The sequence below is a fragment of the Pristis pectinata genome, chromosome 26 (genome assembly GCF_009764475.1).
Source record: "Pristis pectinata isolate sPriPec2 chromosome 26, sPriPec2.1.pri, whole genome shotgun sequence".
Taxonomy (NCBI): Eukaryota; Metazoa; Chordata; class Chondrichthyes; order Rhinopristiformes; family Pristidae; genus Pristis; species Pristis pectinata.
The window spans coordinates 11,187,055-11,205,122 of record NC_067430.1 but is presented as its reverse complement, the minus strand read 5'-3'; the positions used below and the strand labels follow the sequence as shown (position 1 = coordinate 11,205,122).

The 18,068-nt window shown below is 42.0% G+C and overlaps 1 protein-coding gene across 1 annotated transcript; it reads right to left on the bottom strand.

Annotated features, from left to right (window-relative positions):
* Nucleotides 1–1,185: 1,185 nt before the first annotated feature.
* On the bottom strand, nt 1,186–17,115 carry LOC127583210 (chymotrypsin-like elastase family member 2A). The gene is made up of 8 exons (XM_052038979.1): nt 17,076–17,115; nt 15,054–15,142; nt 8,107–8,204; nt 7,346–7,474; nt 6,409–6,545; nt 3,301–3,446; nt 2,269–2,456; nt 1,186–1,318 (listed from the first exon to the last, which is right to left on the bottom strand). The coding sequence occupies exons 1-8, from the start codon at nt 17,113–17,115 to the stop codon at nt 1,186–1,188; spliced, it is 960 nt and encodes a 319-aa protein (XP_051894939.1).
* Between the last annotated feature and the right edge of the window lie 953 nt (nt 17,116–18,068).

The following is an 18,068-nucleotide window of genomic DNA, read 5'->3' as shown; positions in this document are numbered from 1 at the left end:
TTGCTTTGGATCTGGAATGATGGTTGGACCAGACTAGGTGAGAATTGCAAATGACCTTAAAGGACATTAGTGAACTTGAAGTTTTCCTGGTAACTTGGGGAAAGTGTGTAGAAATTGTTGGGGAGCAACTTTGGATAGTAAACAAAGGAAGATGGGGGGAGGGGGGTGGTGGGGAGATGGTGCAGTTTGGGTGACTGAGGTTTGAGATGGGAATTGAAATGCCAAAGGTTGAGGAAGATAAAATACCAGTGAGGGAGGTTCAGGGCTGTCAGTTGCATGTGGCCATTCTGAGATTTTAAGGGGGAAATGAAAGAATTGTGTGCTGTCTCTTGCAATACAATCTTTCCTACCAGGCATCTGAATAATGAATGGAATTTGAAAAAAAAAATCCCTGGCTACCTTCTCTCCTAATTGTAAAAATAGTGAATTGCAACTGTTTTATTAAACCAATCAACAATAACTGATTTGAATGTGAAGGTGGTGTGTTTTGATACTTATGAGTTCCTGAAGCTGTACACGCTACATGTTCTAAATTTAGCCTGTTTACAGATCTGCACCTGGTTGGATTAAAGAAATTCCCTGAATTATTTCCAGTCTATTGGATATGAAAGCTGACTAAATGTTAACCGGTGAGACTATCTCCCTGTAGTTCAGATCTATCTGCATATTATCATGATGTGTGTGACCAATGTCTATCAATGCATAAACTATGAATAAAAAAAAAGGACTAAAAAAAAGTACAAGCAAATGTTTTTATTGACTTCTGGCAGAAAGCCTGTTTGAATAATATATTTCATCCTCGTGGACTTCAGTTGTTTGCCATAATCTGTGGAATAAAACAGATGATTACTTTGAGGTGGCTAATGAAATGCAGCTCGTTCCCTGAACAGTCAGTTGCTACAGAATTTAGATCGCCACAGAATTTTGAGTCTCCTGCATCTGGAAAATGAGAAACAGAATGGGCATTCATTCTGTCAGCAATCCATTTTGGAAACTAGGAGCAAACTCCCAAACCCTAATGAATAATTCCATGTCTGAACTTTACAGACACTATAATTGTGCTTGGTTTGGCTTCTGAACTGCATTAGCTGATTGATGTTGTGCCTTTAATTGCTGCGAGCCATCAACCAAGGGTTCTGCTCCTGGTCAGTGATGCCTGCTGATTAGTGAGTGGGACTGCTGCATTTAGCTAGGCTGCAATGTGCTTTGTGGTTGAATCCACTGCCACTTGCTCAATGACTTAACCAGTGCATGAAGGGTGAACACAGGGCTGTCTTCCATTTGTGAAACTGTACTTGAGCAAGAATCTGGTTCACAGCTATGACAAAGGGAACAGGAATAAACATGACTGAGAATCGTGACATATTTAGGTTGGGAAACTTTAATTAGCTTGAGACTTGAAATGATGACTAAATAAAAGCAGAGATAACATTCCCAGAACTAATTTTCTATACTGGCACGTTTATTTTTCCAGGCCATCCTGCTTGAGTCTGTGATTTTCATAATGTATTTTATCGTAGTTAATGTTTGAGTTACAGTATTTAATTTGCATATTGCTGTCATCAAGTAAAAAATAGATGGAGCTTAAAATTTGGAGCTGCAGATTCCTGGGTTGCATTTAACTTTACAATATTTCTACCTTGATTGGACCATATACCCTGATAGTCTGCAGACTTTTTGTCCATGTTGGAAGTGGCTTAAAGTAAGCAAGTGCAATTGTGTATTGCATAGGGTTATGTACATGGATGGAAGTTTACTCTGGCACACTATCCTCAATGACACATGACTAAATTTGTCAGTAATGTTTTAACATAGAACAGTATAAATTAGTTGCAGATGAATTTACTTGGGAACACTATAGTTGCACAAAAGATTCCTGATAATTCTCTGCCTATTTTCCATCTTCTACCTATTCCTACAAATCTCAAACGTGACAGATAGTATAACAAGCTACAGACCATCTTATTGAAAGAAAAGCACTTAACTGTTCTGTGAATGCACCCTATGTAATAAAATTGTGGTTTATCCTGGACCGCCCTACTTTTTAAAAGAGATTCTGGTGAATCTTGTTATAGGTGGTTTAAAAACTATTCTGGTTGTCTCATACAGCTACATATCATTGTGGGTTAGTGGGCAGAGGAAAGGTATCATTCAGTCCACATTCTCTTATACAATATGACTGGAATTGGATGAATGAAATAGGGTAAATTAAAGCAACCATGGATATTCAGTTTATTATGGTGGCATCCAAAACTGGTGTATTTGTGCCTCTTATAATGGCTATTCATTAAGTGGCAACGTACCTGTGCAATCCAGTTATTGTAGGCAGATACACGGGTGAAGACTGTGGGCTTTCTCTTAACGTTGCAACCCATTTTGGAGACAAAGCTGGTAAGACCATGCACTTCCCAGGTTCCATCAGCAGCCTGGCAGTTCAGGGGTCCACCAGAGTCCCCCTGTTAAGAAAAGATGAGCTTCTTAAGAATCATATCTGAACTTGCCAGCCATTCAGCTGTTTAAATGACAACTGAGGCCACCTCATCCCACAAGCTCATGACAAAGATGGATTGGTGTTGTGTTAGTTATTCCATTCAAACCTACCACTTGAGTTTGATAGCTGCTTCTGTGTCCCTGCAATGACTTTTTTGGTGGTCTTCGAGGTTCCTTGGTAGTAAATGCACAAAATCTGGTCTTGGAATAGCTTTTAGTTTTTATTTACTGGTAGGTAAAAATCTACAAATGACCAGTTTGTGTTCTGATTATGGTAAATGCATTTTCACATGAGTGGAGGGGGGAGTAATATAATCCAGCTGTGACAAACCTTGTCAGAGCAACAACTTGATGGAATATATTTCATGTTTACCACTTCCAGGTGAGATGTGATGGATCAAATGGCACCCTTCTGTGTTGTAACGTTCTGATTCCACAGTGACAACGTGCCTGTCTTCTCTCTGGGGACTATTTTGGATCCTGCCTTAATGTTAATTTCACTTCAACCCGAAGCAGTGTTCCATGGGCACTTTGATTAACTTGACATCAATACTCAGTACAAAACATTACCATTTTAGCTCTTCCTTCCCTGGAGCTAAAAATTAGATTTTTTTTTTTGTCCTCGTCTCCCATTGCCCTCAGTTTTAAAAACCAAGCAGCATGCATTTTGTGTTCCAGTCCTTGCTTTTTTTTTTGGCTGTGTGTGTTTGTCATTTTGGGAGCTGGACTTTAGGCTCCCATCACTTTAATAAAAAGCTATTTCTAAATTGTCCAAACATGCAGTTAAAATTTTCACTTCAAATTACTCACATTGCATCCGGCAACACTACCATCTCCACCAGCACACACCATTGTCTTTTTCACAGTTGAGCCCCACCAGTCACCTTGGGAACATGTTGCATAGCCAACGACAGGCATAAGTGCCTGCTGGAGTTTGTCGGCAATGGGGCCATTTGCTGGGTTGAGAATGAAACAGACAAGTGAATTAAGTTTAACGATTTGGAAGAGGAGACCAAGGGTAGCATATCTAAGTTTGCAGATGACACTAAATTGAGTGGAAAAGCAAATTGCACAGAGGATGCGGAGAGACTGCAGAGGGATATAGATAGGTTAAGTGAGTGGGCAAGGGTCTGGCAGATGGAGTACAATGTTGGTAAAGGTGAGGTCATCCACTTTGGAGGGAAAGATCAGATTTTTAAATGGTGAAAGATTGCAGCATGCTGTTGTGCAGAGGGACTTGGGAGTGCTTGGGCATGAATCGCAAATGGAATGCTGGCCTTCATTGCTAGAGGGATTGATTTTAAGAGCAGGGAGGTTACTGTACAGGGTACTGGTGAGGCTGCACCTGGAGCACTGCATGCAGTTCTGGTCTCCTTACTTGAGAAGAGAGAAACTTTGGAGATGGAGGTTCACCGGGTTGATTCTAGAGATGAGGGGGTTAGCCTATGAGGAGAGATTGAGTTGCCTGAGACTATACTTGCTGGAATTCAGAAGAAAGGATCTTCTAGAAACATAATTAGGAAAGGAGGAGGCAGGAAAGTTTTCACTGGTGGGTGAGACTAGAACTAGGGGACAAAGCCTCAAGATTCAGGGGAGTAGATTTAGGATGGAGAAAATGCTTTTCCCAGAGAGGAGTGAATTTATGGAATTCTGTACCCAGGGAAACAGTAGAGGCTACCTCATTAAATGTACTTAAGACAGTTAGATTTTTGCATAGGAGGGGAATTAATGGTTATGGGGAAAAGGTAGGTAGATGGAGCTGACTCCACAACCAGATCAGCCATTATCTAGATGAATGGTGGAGCAGGCTTGACAGGCCAGCTAGTCTACTCCTGCTCCTATTTCTTATGTTCTAAATTTTAGGATAAATTTACTCATTCTCACTCACTGCTAAAAGGTTTCCTCTGGATATAGTTTTTGGTTTCAATGACAATCTTGCCTGTGAGTATTGGTGGTGTATTTTATAGTGATACAAGGGGAGTTCTTCACCTCCACAGTGGAATGAAGAATCCTTGACACCACTGCCCCCCCCCCCCCAACCCTGCCAATTCACTAGCTTGTACCACATGATGTAATCTTGCTTTCAACAGGTGGGGGAATATGAACGTCAAAGTGTGGGCAGCACTGGCACAGATGATAGAGCTGCCGCCTCGCAGATCCAGCAACTTGGGTCTGTGTGTAGTTCACGTTTTCCCTGTGACCACATGCGTTTCCTCCCAAAGAGATGCGAGTTGGTAGGTAAATTGGCAGTTGTGTGTAGCTGAGTGGTAGAATGTGGGATGTGGCTGGGAATGTGGGGGGAACAAGTTACAGGGAAAATTAGTGGTAAATAAGATTGCTCCTTGAGTTGGCATAGACTTGATTGGGAATGAAATGGTCTATGTTGTAAGGAAATAAGGGGCTTTTCCTGTGGGGCTTTAGCTGTAATCCATTAGGCAAAAATAGATTTGTTGTTCACTTTTTGGGATCTGGGCATCCCTGGCAAGATAGCATTTTTCCTCTCATGGGTAGTGCCCTTGAAAAGTTGATAGTGAGCAAGCACCCTGACTCACTGCTGTCCTCGAAGTTACTCCTACGTTGTTATTGGGTAGGGAGTTCCAGGACTCCCATCTACGGAGGATGAAGGAATAGCAACATAATTTCCAAATCTGGTTGGTTTGTGACTTGGGAAACACATATGGGATGTTGAATCTGATGCCCTTGGGTGTTGAACTTGAGTGTTCTTGGAGCCTGAAGAAGGGTCTTGACCCAAAATATTGACTGCCTGCTCTTCATGGATGCTGCCTGGCCTGCTGAGTTCCTCCAACATCAGTGTTTTTCAAGAAGAATTTATTTCCTGACTGATCCAATGTAAGAGGAAGATATGAGATAATTTTATCGTTCTGGCTTTGGGATTTTGGGAGGGGTGTCATTTGTTGCAAGGTATCCAGCCTCTGAGTTATAAAAGGTTCTGCATATTCAGTGTGAGGCTCTAGACACTAAGAAGCAGAACCTCAGAAGGTGATAATCTGTAGATTGTGTTGCAAATTGGCAAAGGTCCCAACCTGGCACCAACCTGTCACTAATTGATTGAATGTGTGGCTCAAAGACTGGTGTTAGAAGTTGGTTTGGGCTGTTGAGCTTTGCCACCAATGCTGGGAAAAGTGGAAGCTATCTTTTGGGGCAACCTCCACTGGTTCAAACAGGGGGTCAGCTGTTCTAGCAAGCCACATACTTAGCGAAGTAGAGAGGATTTTGAACTAATGTGGGAAATGTAAATCAAAAAGCAAAGGCTTGGCAAGAGTTAATGGGAAATGATAGACTCTGACAAGGGACGGTGAGTATAAGTAGACAAATAAGCCATCAGATAAAGCCAGAGGTTACAAGAATATTAAAAGGGGAAAAACTTGAGGCATTGTATTTGAATCAAAAAATAAATGGAGCGTGCAAACAAAATTATGATTTGATAGCCATCAAGAGGTATGGCTGCATGGTGACAGGTTGGGACCTGAATGTTAAGGGGTATATGATATTTAGAAACCTGGAAAATAATGGAGTGACTCTTAATAATGCCGTTAGTTCAATAAAAAGGTGTGTAAAATGGTTTTGGTAGAGAGATGAAATTTTAAAAAAAATCACGGGTGGGAATGGAGTACAAGCCCTTGAAGAGTAACATCTGGTAAGATTTTAATCTACTGACAGGAAAAATAGCCTAGATGAATGTTTTCAGGATAGTTCCCTCAGTACTGTAAGTTCTGTGTATATAAATGACAATGGACCTTAACACTTGTAACTTTATATAAACATTTAGTACTTTTTGAAAAAGAACAACAGCTCTTTTCCACATTAGTGTTCATTTTGTCACTTCAGTAGCAGTAACTACAGTGTGTTTAAACAGCATTTTTGTTTTAAACACAAAACATTTTGTGCATCACTCACTGTAGAGGAGGCCCCATCCTGTGATGTGGCAGGGATAATTGTTGGGAAGCAGAGTGCCAGATTCAGGAATGCAGACCGGATTGATCTCCCTCCCTAGGGTCACAGGGCTGGAAAGCTTGATGAGCGCAATGTCACTCCTGTTGTTGAAACAAGCGTTTACACGTGAACATTTAGAGTTTCAGGAGCAGAAATCTGAAGACACCAAGTTAAAGCATGCACAATTTTCCAGTACGTTTAACATCAAGTGTTTTTTTACATCATTGGAGATCTCCCAGGAAGTACAATTATCAGGCATATCCTGCTGTTAAAATTTACTAATCAGAGGTAGAACACCAATAGCTCCTGTGTTTGTACATGATGGTTGGTAACATGTGAGATCCTGTTGGTCCATATAACACACCTTGGCATAAACCAGGTCCCTTCAGAGGGGATGGGGTGGAAAAGGCTAACAGAATTAAAACCATGTAGATTCTCAGCCTTAGTCCATGTAGACTGCCCTATTCACTGATCTACAAAGTTGCCAAGAGCAGATTGGGAGGAATCTTGCTCTCCAGTTAAATGTCAACTCTCACCATTACTGAGCCAGGTTGGCTGATCAACCATTGCTGTGGCCAAATGTCTGTAAACGAGCATTATTTAGTGACATTATTAGCAACCTAATTGAAATTGCAGCTTTGATAGCAGATTTCAAGATGATTGGGCAGTATCTGTCAAGCCTGACGATATGAAGCTTTTGCCCCTTTTGTGACAGAGGACCCCTTGAACTGAGTTTTGTCAAAATGTGACTGATATGAATTGCAGGTCATCAACTTGAAATACTGCTGCTGTCTGATCTGCTGAATATTTCTAACATTTTGCTATAGCTTCACTGAAATTGGGGTCAATGCACATTTGAGATCTAATTGCATACCTTTCTTGTCAAGATGTTGTTACTTACCCAAGAGAAATTGGGTTCCATCTTTTGTGGACAAATAGGTTCTCTGGGGCAATTTCAACTGCAACTGATTCCGGTTCTGAAGCCTGGAGTTTGTGTTTGCCGAGCACCACCCGGTATGTATTGCGCTTGCTTAAGATGGGAAGAATCAGAATATTCAGTCTTCTGGGTAATCATTTTATTTTAAACCAACAAAAAGCTCGGTGAAGGACATTGGCTTGCAGTGCAGGGCAGCACCAACGTGGGAGAGTGTAGGAGAGGAGATGAATAGAATAGATGGTGAGAATAAGTTTGAGATCTGGATTCCTGTAGATTGTAGTGGCAGTGGAGAGGGTTGAAGGAATACTTTACACTACAAGGTCTCGTGAAACGATGAGGCAGTACATGAGACTGCATTCCACTGGACTGTACCTCCTCTTTGAAAGGGGTGCCTAATTAGTCCCCCTTTTGTTCCCTGCTTTCATTTCTTTCTCCTTTAAGGATAGATCAGGTTTCCTTTTAGAAATTATTATTGTCCTATTCTCCCCTTATGACCTTTCATTGTCATTCTAGGTGTCGTGATGACGTGTTTGTACAATGTTGAGGGCATTGTGGGTGGAGGCAAGTTTAGTTAGAAGATGCAAAATAGAGTGAACTGTACCACTAGCAGTATTGGAAAATATCAAAGCAAGTAAGACAGCAATAAGGAAAGGAGAGATGAATTACTTATCACACAAGAAGTCTCAGCTGATCATTCAGTTAATTTGTTCTATTGGATAACTTACTTGATGCAGTGAGCAGCAGTGATCACCCAGTTGTTGGCGATAAGGGATCCTCCACAAGTGTGAGCCCATTTACCCATATATAGGTATTGGAGAGAGACCTTGTTGAGGGTGGAACAAGAAAAAAACACCATTAAGATGCTGGATCTGAAGTAAAATAAATTCCCTCAGCCAAACCCAGATCTGTCCATTGTCACATGTTGTAATTTTGAAGTCACTCTAGGATTAGAAAGCCAGAACTATAAAATTATCTTGTATCTTCCTCTTAAGCAGTTCCTCCTAGTGAAGGTAGACTTGCTTTCATTCTGGGTCAGTGAGTTCCAAGGTGCCTGAGAAGTGGGAAGGTATCATAAGACCTGCTTCATCATTCAATAAGATCATGCCATCCAACTTGTATCAATTTTCCCACAAACTCCATATAACCCTTGATCCCCTTACTGATTTAAAAAAGAAAAATCACTCAGTTTTGAATATGTTCAAAAGTAAAGCCTCCGCAACTTTTTGGAGCAAGGAATTTGAAAAACGCACGACCCTTTGCAAAAAGAAATTCTTCCTCATTTGCCTTAAATGGGAGCCATCTTATTTTGAGGACAAGCCCTCAGGTCTCAGTCTCTCCCCTGAAAAGGAAGCAGCCTCCTAGCATTTACCAATTGCTCAAGATGTTTGACACTGACTGACTGGGTTTACTTCCACTATACGAGTAAATTGAGGCCTTTCATAAGATTGCCTCTGCCTTTCATCTTTGAAACTCCAATGAGTGTCTATTGCTCCATCCCTCTACCTTCCATGTGACCTGATTTTAGGACAACAAGCTACAATGAGTTCAGGCTGACTTTAACAGTATCCTCCATGTCTGCACTAGGATCATCCTCATAAATTGTAGAATAAAATTGTAACCCACAATGTGCATTTGTCAATTCTTCTACAACCACTTTGATGGAGAAAACGTCCCACTTATTTAGGGGTTTGGCAATGACTTTGCAAGCTGCAGCTTTTGTACAGCAGAGAAACTCAGCTGGAGAAATGTGGGTGAAACAGTTCTTGCTCACTTTCATCAATATCTTGCTCACTTTCATCAATAATGCCATTGCGGAGTCCTTCAGCATCAATATATCAATGTCACTGTTAGCCAGAAGCTAATCTGGACCACAATCTACATGGTGTCTACGGAACCAAAACAGAACCTGTGCAAACAGTGGTTCCGGTAAAGGTCATGTCAGCTGTGATGGATGGAAGCAGCTCTGCTATTGCTCAAGATGTTTGATACTGACTGACCGGGTTTACCTCCACTACAAGAGTAAATAATTGCAACTGCTGTAACCTGAAACAATAGGAAGAAAATGCTCAGCAGGTCAGGTGCCATATGCCTTGAGAGATTTGGAGTTCACCGTTCAGGTCAATGAGCTTTCCTCAGAAAGTTAAAACCAATGCAAAGGTGCTTGAAGTTACAGAGCAAGGCCAGAGCTAGAGAGAACCAAGGAACTGTCTGGTAGGGTAGAGATGAAGGAAATCTGAATGACAAGTAGTGTTAGTGCTTGCTGAGAGAGGGTGTGGGGAAGGATTGTCAATCCTGGCTACTCCATGTGGAGGAGAGGAATGGAAGAGAAAACATTCTGGAACTGAAATATAGAGCACAGAAGTGACTGGAAACCTGAAGTAAGTGGGAATGCTGGAAATACTTAGGTCTATAGAGGGAGAAACATTGAGTTAATGTTAGAGGTGGATGATCAAGACCGTCCAGTCCTCACTCAAACTGGAAAGCCTGGTTAACTGAAATTTGTTGAATTCAATCCTGTCTTGAGGGCTGTAATGTGGGTAGATGGAAGATGATAAGCTGTTCCTTGAGCTTGCTTTAGGCACCAGTGGAACCATGCAAGTGGCCAAATGCAGAACCGTCAGAGTCAAAGTGGGGTGGAGAATTAAAGTGACAAGTAACCAGAAGCTCAGGGTCACCCATGCAGAACAAAAGGAGGTATTCTGCAAAACAGTCATCCAATCTGCATTTGTGTTCTCCAGTGTTGGGAAGCTCACACCATGAGCAAGGAATGTTTAGGTTCCTGTGTGGTGGCAAGGGAAGAGGTAAAAAGGCAGATGTTGAATCTCCTGCAATTGCATGGGAAGGTGCAGTGAGAATTGGAATGGGCGTTGGTGGAGAGGAAAAGTGACCCGCAGAGGGGGTAATCCCTCCAGGAATGATGAAAGGGGAGGAGAGGGGCAGATGCCAGGTGGTGGGTTCCCTTTGAAGAAGATAGAAGTTGTGGAGGATGACCTGTCAGATGTGGAGGAGAAGTTAAGGCAAAGGGAAGGCATCTCAGAAACAGCGTATGGAAGCTCAATATCAAAACAGAGCCAGAGAAACAGGAGAATGGGATGGGGTCCTTACAGGAAGCAGAGTGGGAGGAGGTGCTTTCAGGAAAGCTGTGGAATTCTGTACTTTCAGCTTCTTTAATGGATCATTCTGATCAAAAGTCTTCAACCTGATGCATTAGCTCTGTCTACAGATGCTGTGCGTGTTTCCAGCATTTCCGGTTTTTATCACTCCCCATGTAACTCCCTCCATTCAGCCTCCTCCAGAAAAGGAACAGGACAGTCATTTTCTTAATTTCTATCTTCAGATGATATGAATACAGACAGAGCCACCATTTGTTAACAATCCTTACTTGCCCCCTGGAACAGGGTACCTTGCCAAGTCATTTAAAAATCCATTCAGGTCCTGATGGATCTGAAGTCACAAATTTCCTCTGAAATGTGACTGGGTAAGGAAGACATTAGTGAATCAGATGCTGTGTTTTTGATAGTCCAGTAGTTTCGTGGTCACTATTAGTGATGCTAGCTTTTTCAAATTCCAGATATACTTAATTACTTGAATTTAAATTCTCCAGGTGGGATTCAACCACACACCACCAAATGAATTTTCAAGGTCCCTGGAAACTCATTGAGTAAATGAGTCACTGTACTACTATGCTGTGGGGGCCTCCAAATTGCCCATGTCCTGATTTTTTTGTTGTTGGGTCAACATGTTGGAATTCTTGACTTAATGGCAATAGCTCTATCCTCAAGGGTTTCAATGATACCCCAATGAAGCAGAAAGCTTACACAACCTTTCAGGAAATATTGACATGGACAATATATTTGGCTTGGTCAATATCACCCAAATGTCACAAACAAATATAAACAAAGATTAACATTGGAGCTCTTTACTCTCGCACAATAGAGATGTTTGCCTGTAGGGGGTAGTGTCACTCCTTGTTGCGCTGACTTCTTGCCTTACACACCACCAGATGGCGGTGTTACTCTTCTATATACTTACACTTATTTACATGCTGTATCAACAACAGGATTACACTATCACAGAATAATAATGATGGAGGCCATTCAGTCTATTGCATTCTTACTGCCTTTGTCAATTACTTAGAGCAACCCAATTGATCCCACTTCCAGCCCTGCAAGTTTCAGATACTTATTCAGCTCCCTGTTTGAACACTACAATTGAATGTACCTGCACTACAACCCTAGGCAGTGTATCCCAGAACCTTAAGACATCCCTGTGTAAAAAGCCAAGCTTTCCTCCTTTCAGTCTTGGTTCTTTTTTGAGTCACCTTCATTCTGGTTCTCACCCCTCAGCCAACGAAAACAATTTGTTTATACCTGCTGCTTCAGTGCCCACCATGGCTTTAAATACCACTACCAGATCCCTCACAAGCTTGTGTTCCCAGGAAAACAACACAACTTCAAGACAACGTGCTATTTCTGTCGCACCTTCACACATCTGAAATGCTCCGCGGAAGTGTGGTGACACTTGCAGGCTGCCCCAGAACACTCAACGCAAAAGATGCATTTCACTGTGTTTCAATGTACACGTGATTAATAAAGATATCTAAATATGGAAGAAGATTGAAGACCTTGTCGTGCAAAGATGGGGGTTCAAAGGCTTGGTTAAAGCAGGAGCTTTTATGGAGCATAAGAGGATTAAAACCAGAGGAATGGAGAAGATTTGATGAAGGAATTCCAGGGAAGAGGGGCCAGGCTACTAAAGAAAATAGGGAGTAATGCTCAAAACACTCAGCATGTCAGGCAGCATCTGTGCCAGAAAGAAACAAAGTTCATATTTCCAGTCAACAAACTTTTGTCAGATTTGTTTCCAAGGGGATTACAACTGAAATTCCACCATTTGCAGTTTTGATTCACCACACGCATGTTTCAAGCTATTCAGCTTTCTTCTCAAATCACTATTGTTCCTTAGCAAATGAAGGGGATGTACAAGAGGGCAGAGGGAGATGAGAGAAGAGAGCTTGGGGGCTTGTTATGTTGGAGGAGATTAGTGTGATGGGGAAGGGTGGAGCTGAAGAGGGATTGAAGGAGAAGAATTAATGTGGAGGAACTGCATGGTAGATTTATCCACTAAAGTTGAAGCATGGAGAATTCTAACAGGTTTAGTTGACCTCTGGTGGCAAAAGACCAGGAGCAATAGAGTCTGTGGATTTTTTGGCCATTTTACAAAATGTGTGATTCTGCTACCGGAGAAATCCCAGAATCTCCATCATATGGCAGTAAACAGGAGCAGATCCTGCCACCTGGATAGTCCAAACTCCTTACAGTGTTTTACAGTCACAGTTCCCACCATTTGATGAAAACAGACCTGTATTATCGTGTGCTCTTTTGGCCACTTTCCCAGGGGACCCGTATACTTGTCATAGAGACAGGGCGACAAGGGCTGATTCACGGGTGAAGGAGTTACCATACGCCTCAAGCTCAGTGAAGCCCACGCCCCAAGCCTTTACAGCCTCTCTACAATTTCTCATCCTTTGAAGTTCTTGAGAAGGTGGACGCCAAAGGAGATGTAAACCCTGACTGGGGAGTTTAGAAGGAGAGGTCACAGACTCCAAATGAGGAATTGGCCATTTCTTTTTCAAAGGATCACGAGTCTGGAATTCTCTATCCATATTTACTCAGTTGTTGAGTGTATTCAAGTTAAGGTCAATGGGTTGTTAAATCACAATAGATAGGATATTGTGGTAAAGTGGGTGTGGTGTGATGCTAACTAGAGAGGCAGCTCAAAGGGCTGAATGCCCTGTTTCACTTTCAAATATTCTTAAACTGCACACTTAAGTTGTGCAAATGATCACTCTAGTAGAAAAAGGAGTGGAGCTGGTGCCAAACTAAGTTTACGAGGAGATACTAGTTATACCTACAAGGCAATGATACGCTGGGCACTGCTTCACCTGTAAAGAAATGACCAGAACGCACATCTTCTGAAATTCCAACAATCCACTAGTTCTCCCTTATTTATTCTGCTAGTTTCAGCCTCAAAAAAATTAATGCTTTTGTATAAGATTATTTTCCCCTTCATAAATCCACGCTGACTCGGCCCAATCCCACTTTTCTTTTCCAAGTGCCCCATTACCACTTCCTGGATTTTCCTTGCTGCTGATGTCAGGCTAACTGGCCCATTGTTCCTTGCTTTCTCTCTCCCTTCCTTTTATAAATAGTGGGGTCATCTTTGCTACCTTCTGATCTCTGGGAACCATTCCAGAATCAATGGAAGTTAGGAAGATGACAAGCAGTGCCTCCATTATCTCCACATCAGATCCTGGGCATTCAATGGCTTTCAGTCCCATTAGTTGCTCCAATATTAAATATTTACTAACATTAATTTCTTTGAGCTCCACTAAACCTAAGGTTCTCACTAATTCCGGTAAGGTTTTCATTGTCTTCATGAAAAAGTGCACAAAACATTTATTTAATTCCTCTTCCATTTCTTTATTCCCCAATATAATTTTCCAGTCACAGTCAGTGGGGAACCTATATTAACTTTAGTTAGTCTTTTCCTTATTGCATATCTTTGGAGTTTATTCGTCTGTTTTAATGTTTCTCACTCACTCATATTCTACTTCCCATCTTCTCAATGCCTTGGACCTCTTTTGCCGAATTCTGATCATCAGACTTACTTTTTTGGGGCAATATTACAAGTATTTTGCTTTGACATAACGCTGTTAACTTTTACAGGGGAATAACTTAATCAATAGCATTGAGGGACATCAAGAAGGTGGCTCACCACCAGCTTCTAAAGCAGAATTAGAGATAGACAATAAAAGATGGTTTTGCAAGAAAAATCCACATTCTATAAAGGAATTTAGGAAAGGTTCCGAAGATATTTCTTTTCCTAGAAATTGGAATTCAGTCCCAGATTGTATAAGGTGAGTGGCAGAGATGTATACTGGTGGAAGCCATGCAAGGGCATGAAGGAGCAAGGAACTGATGGTTATGTTAAATTTGATGAAGTTGCTGGGGAGTAAACTGGAACAAAGCGATGAAGTGCAGCACGAGTTGATAGGCAAAATGAGCTGATTCCACTGACTTAAAGCCTGAGCTAAATTTTAGTAACCTGAATTGTAAATTACAGAGCCATTGTTTAATGGGGGCTAATTTAGGTAGGAAAAAAAACTGCTGAGGCTGCTCAGTTGTGACAGACCCTAATGAAGTACAGTTGGCTTCTAGCTTTAAGCATCTGTCGGTGATGTTGTTTATAACTTGCACAGAAATATCATGTGGAAGTGATTATGATGTGAGTAAGAGGGCTTCTTATAATAAAGGAATGAACTTTGTACACATTAAACACATTTGGAAATTCAAAATTCTCAGTAAACATCTCTTGGGATGCAATCCTCTGTTGATCTCAAAGTTCAAATTAGTTGGGCATAGTAGTTTCTGTATTCATGCTTGAATAACAAGATCAGTACTGTGCTCCTCTGTCAGACAGCAACACTAAAATCAAGACAATCTGAATTAATTTGGTTGGAATTCCACCACCTTACTCACTGACACAGTTGGAGGAAACATTTTTGTTTGGGACTAGCTTGGTCGGCACCATGGACAAGTTGGGCCGAAGGGCCTGTTTCCATGCTGTATTACTCCACGACTCTATGATATTAAGCAGTTGGATGTCTTACCTGCCAAGGCCAACTGTGAGGCACGGCATCCACTCCGCCCACGACCTTGGGGACCACAGGTGGAACGGATGGAACACCACATCCATAGGCTGCAAGGTAAACAACAATTCAGTCTGCATTCGGATTAAATACATCTTTTTATACATTCACCCTCTACATCCACACTAAATCAGTCAAAACTGGAGTTCCCACTGATATATTTGAGCATTTTCAACTAAGTCACCCAGATAGAGTTACAGGAAAATCATAGCATATATAGTGATCATTATGCTCTAAGCACAGTAAAATCATTATAAATCACTATAAGGTCACACATCATTGTTGAATATGTTTTTGACCAATGTATGGATATTTAGTTATCACTTCTTGACCAACTTGAGGTGAGACTCCTGCTTCTGGACAGTATCTGATCAGAACAAAAGATCCCTTTGATTCGATCAACACATCCCTCCAAAAACCATTTGTTGTCTGCAGACCCGTTATTAGTAGCCACATTTCCTTTGCTCACCTTTTGTGTTCACAAACATATCACCTTCCCCACATGCCTGCAGAGCTTAACTACTTTAGAAAAAATCTTATAGCTTCTTTTATATCTTTTCCGTCCTATAGGTATTCTTGAGCATGTCCATCTGGAACCAACAGGTTAATTAACTCTTTCCTAAACATTTCCATCCATATTGCCATAGATGTTACTACAAAGACAGCCACCACCCTGTGACTTCATTGTCTTCAAGAGAACATTCTAATGGGATGTTTGTTATTATTGTACTCCCACCAAATCTAACTTGTTTAATAGTACAGGGACATTAGTTCTGCTACAACGTGCTTTTTGTGTCATGTGCCATAAAAATAACCTCTAAGCATAGTCTATAATGTCCTCTTTTGGTATTTGTCAGCTCTCCCAAATATACCACTACATAGTCCTGTCCCGATTCCTCTGCCCCGCTGTGGTGATCAGTTTGGAAGAATCCAGGCTGTTGGTATATGAGGAAGCAGCTCAACTGGAGCTCTGTTAACTGGGTTGCTGGGCTGCCCAAATGCATCACCTTCTCCTGTCTCTGAGTGGTACCAGCACGTGGCAATATAGAGCAGCTCTTCATTTTCACTGTTGTTTTCAGAGGGACAAAACAACCGTGAGAGCAAACAAGTAGTGCTGAATTTTCTCAGTATTCCTTATGACATAGGAGAGGATAATTTGGCCGATTGAGTCTACACAGAGCAATCCCATTTTCCAACTCATTTCCCTGTAACCTATTCTCTCTCACTTGCCCATCAACTCCATCCTGAATTCTCCAACAACCTAGCTACATGAGGGGTAATTCACAGCAACTGACTAACTTACCAACCCTCACGTCTTCAGGATGTGGAAGGAAACCGGAGCACTCAGAGGAAACCCATATGGTCACATGGAGAGCACGCAGACTCTGCATTGGCTGCATTGGAGGTCACGACTGAACCTGGGTCACTGGAGCTGTGAGGCAGCAGGACTACCTCCTGCCTCACCATGCCGCCCTGTAAATTTTCCTCTTCATTTTAAACCAACGTATACACTTGCTGAACACTGAAGCTATGAAATCTAAAATACAAGGTCTGTTTCCTTGGCATAGGGGGTCTCTCTCCCATTATTTCTTGCCTCAGGATGCAAAAGACAATTGGAAACCACTTCTGTTTTAAAATTGAAGGCACCATCATGTGGCCTACACTCATCCATTGCATGGCATTTGGTTCAGCTCACTGAGATCTCTAACCATGTTCTATGATGCTGCCTGCCCTGCAAATGCTTCCAGCATTTACTATGTCAGATTTCCAGTAAATGCAGGCTTTTGTTTTCAGTTTTCATTGTGGAATTCCCCCTTCCATTGAACGGTTGGCAGACACCTCCTGAGTTTTCATCCTGCTTGGGCGAGCCTCCAGTTTGTCGCCATTGGCATTCCCCAACAAAGAGGCAACACTTAGTAGTGAAGGGAGAGCAAAAGAGAACAAGCAAAGCAACAAGAAGTACTGAACTATGAGATATCCTACCACCAGCCAAGAGCAAAGCTGCAACCACAAGCGAAATCATCTCTTCGTCACTGATGCACAAAGCTGACTGGAGTCAAATTTATAGAGAGCCAGTTGTCTTCTTCTCTGACAGCTTATTAATCTTGGTCTCAAATTAACCCCAGAAGAGAAAGGACATACAGGAGATAGATAGGTTGTCCCTGAATATTTAACAGCTGCTCAAAGTTACACTGAGTTTCATTGACACTGGTGACCCCTTACAACTGAGAAACCAAGGCCAATGATGTTGCATATCTGAGATAAGAAAGAGTAGAGAGGTCAGAGATAAGGAGGGGTGGAGAGGTCACTCGGTGCATCCAGAGCTGCCTCTGTTTTAGGCTCAGTGCCATTCTGGCCCCTAATCTCTTACCTCTGATCCACGAGCTTCCTCCACAAGTCCCCCAAACAAAATAGACCCCAAGTTCATTGAGGTTTGTTTGTTGCAGAGGGCTCCTTGGTCTCTGGCCTGTCTAAATGACAAGAAGAACAATTGGCTACCAGTAGTCTTGGTTATGCTTAATTATCTTGTAAAAGAAGCTGAAATTCTCCACTCAAAACCTGCAATCCTCCCTGTCACACAATCCAAATAATTTTGTATGTTACTTTAATGTTTGCCCGTTACCTGACCCAAGGGTTTTAATGACACAGAAAGTGACCATTTCAGCGCACCGAGTCTCTGCCACCTCTCAGATCAGTCCTATTCCCCCATTAATTTTCCCTGTAACCTATTCTTCCCACATCCCCATCAATTCCCCTTAGATTCTACCACTCAATTATGCACATTGCACAGTGACCAATTAACCTACCACCCTGCACGCCTTTGGGATACAGGAGGAAACTGGAACACCCAGGGGATCACAGGGAGAGCGTGCAAGCTCCACACAGACAGCAGCCAAGGTCAGGATTGAACTCAGGTCTCTGGCACTGTGAGCTACCAGTCAGTTCTACCAGCTGTGCCTCCCTGCCGCCCACAAA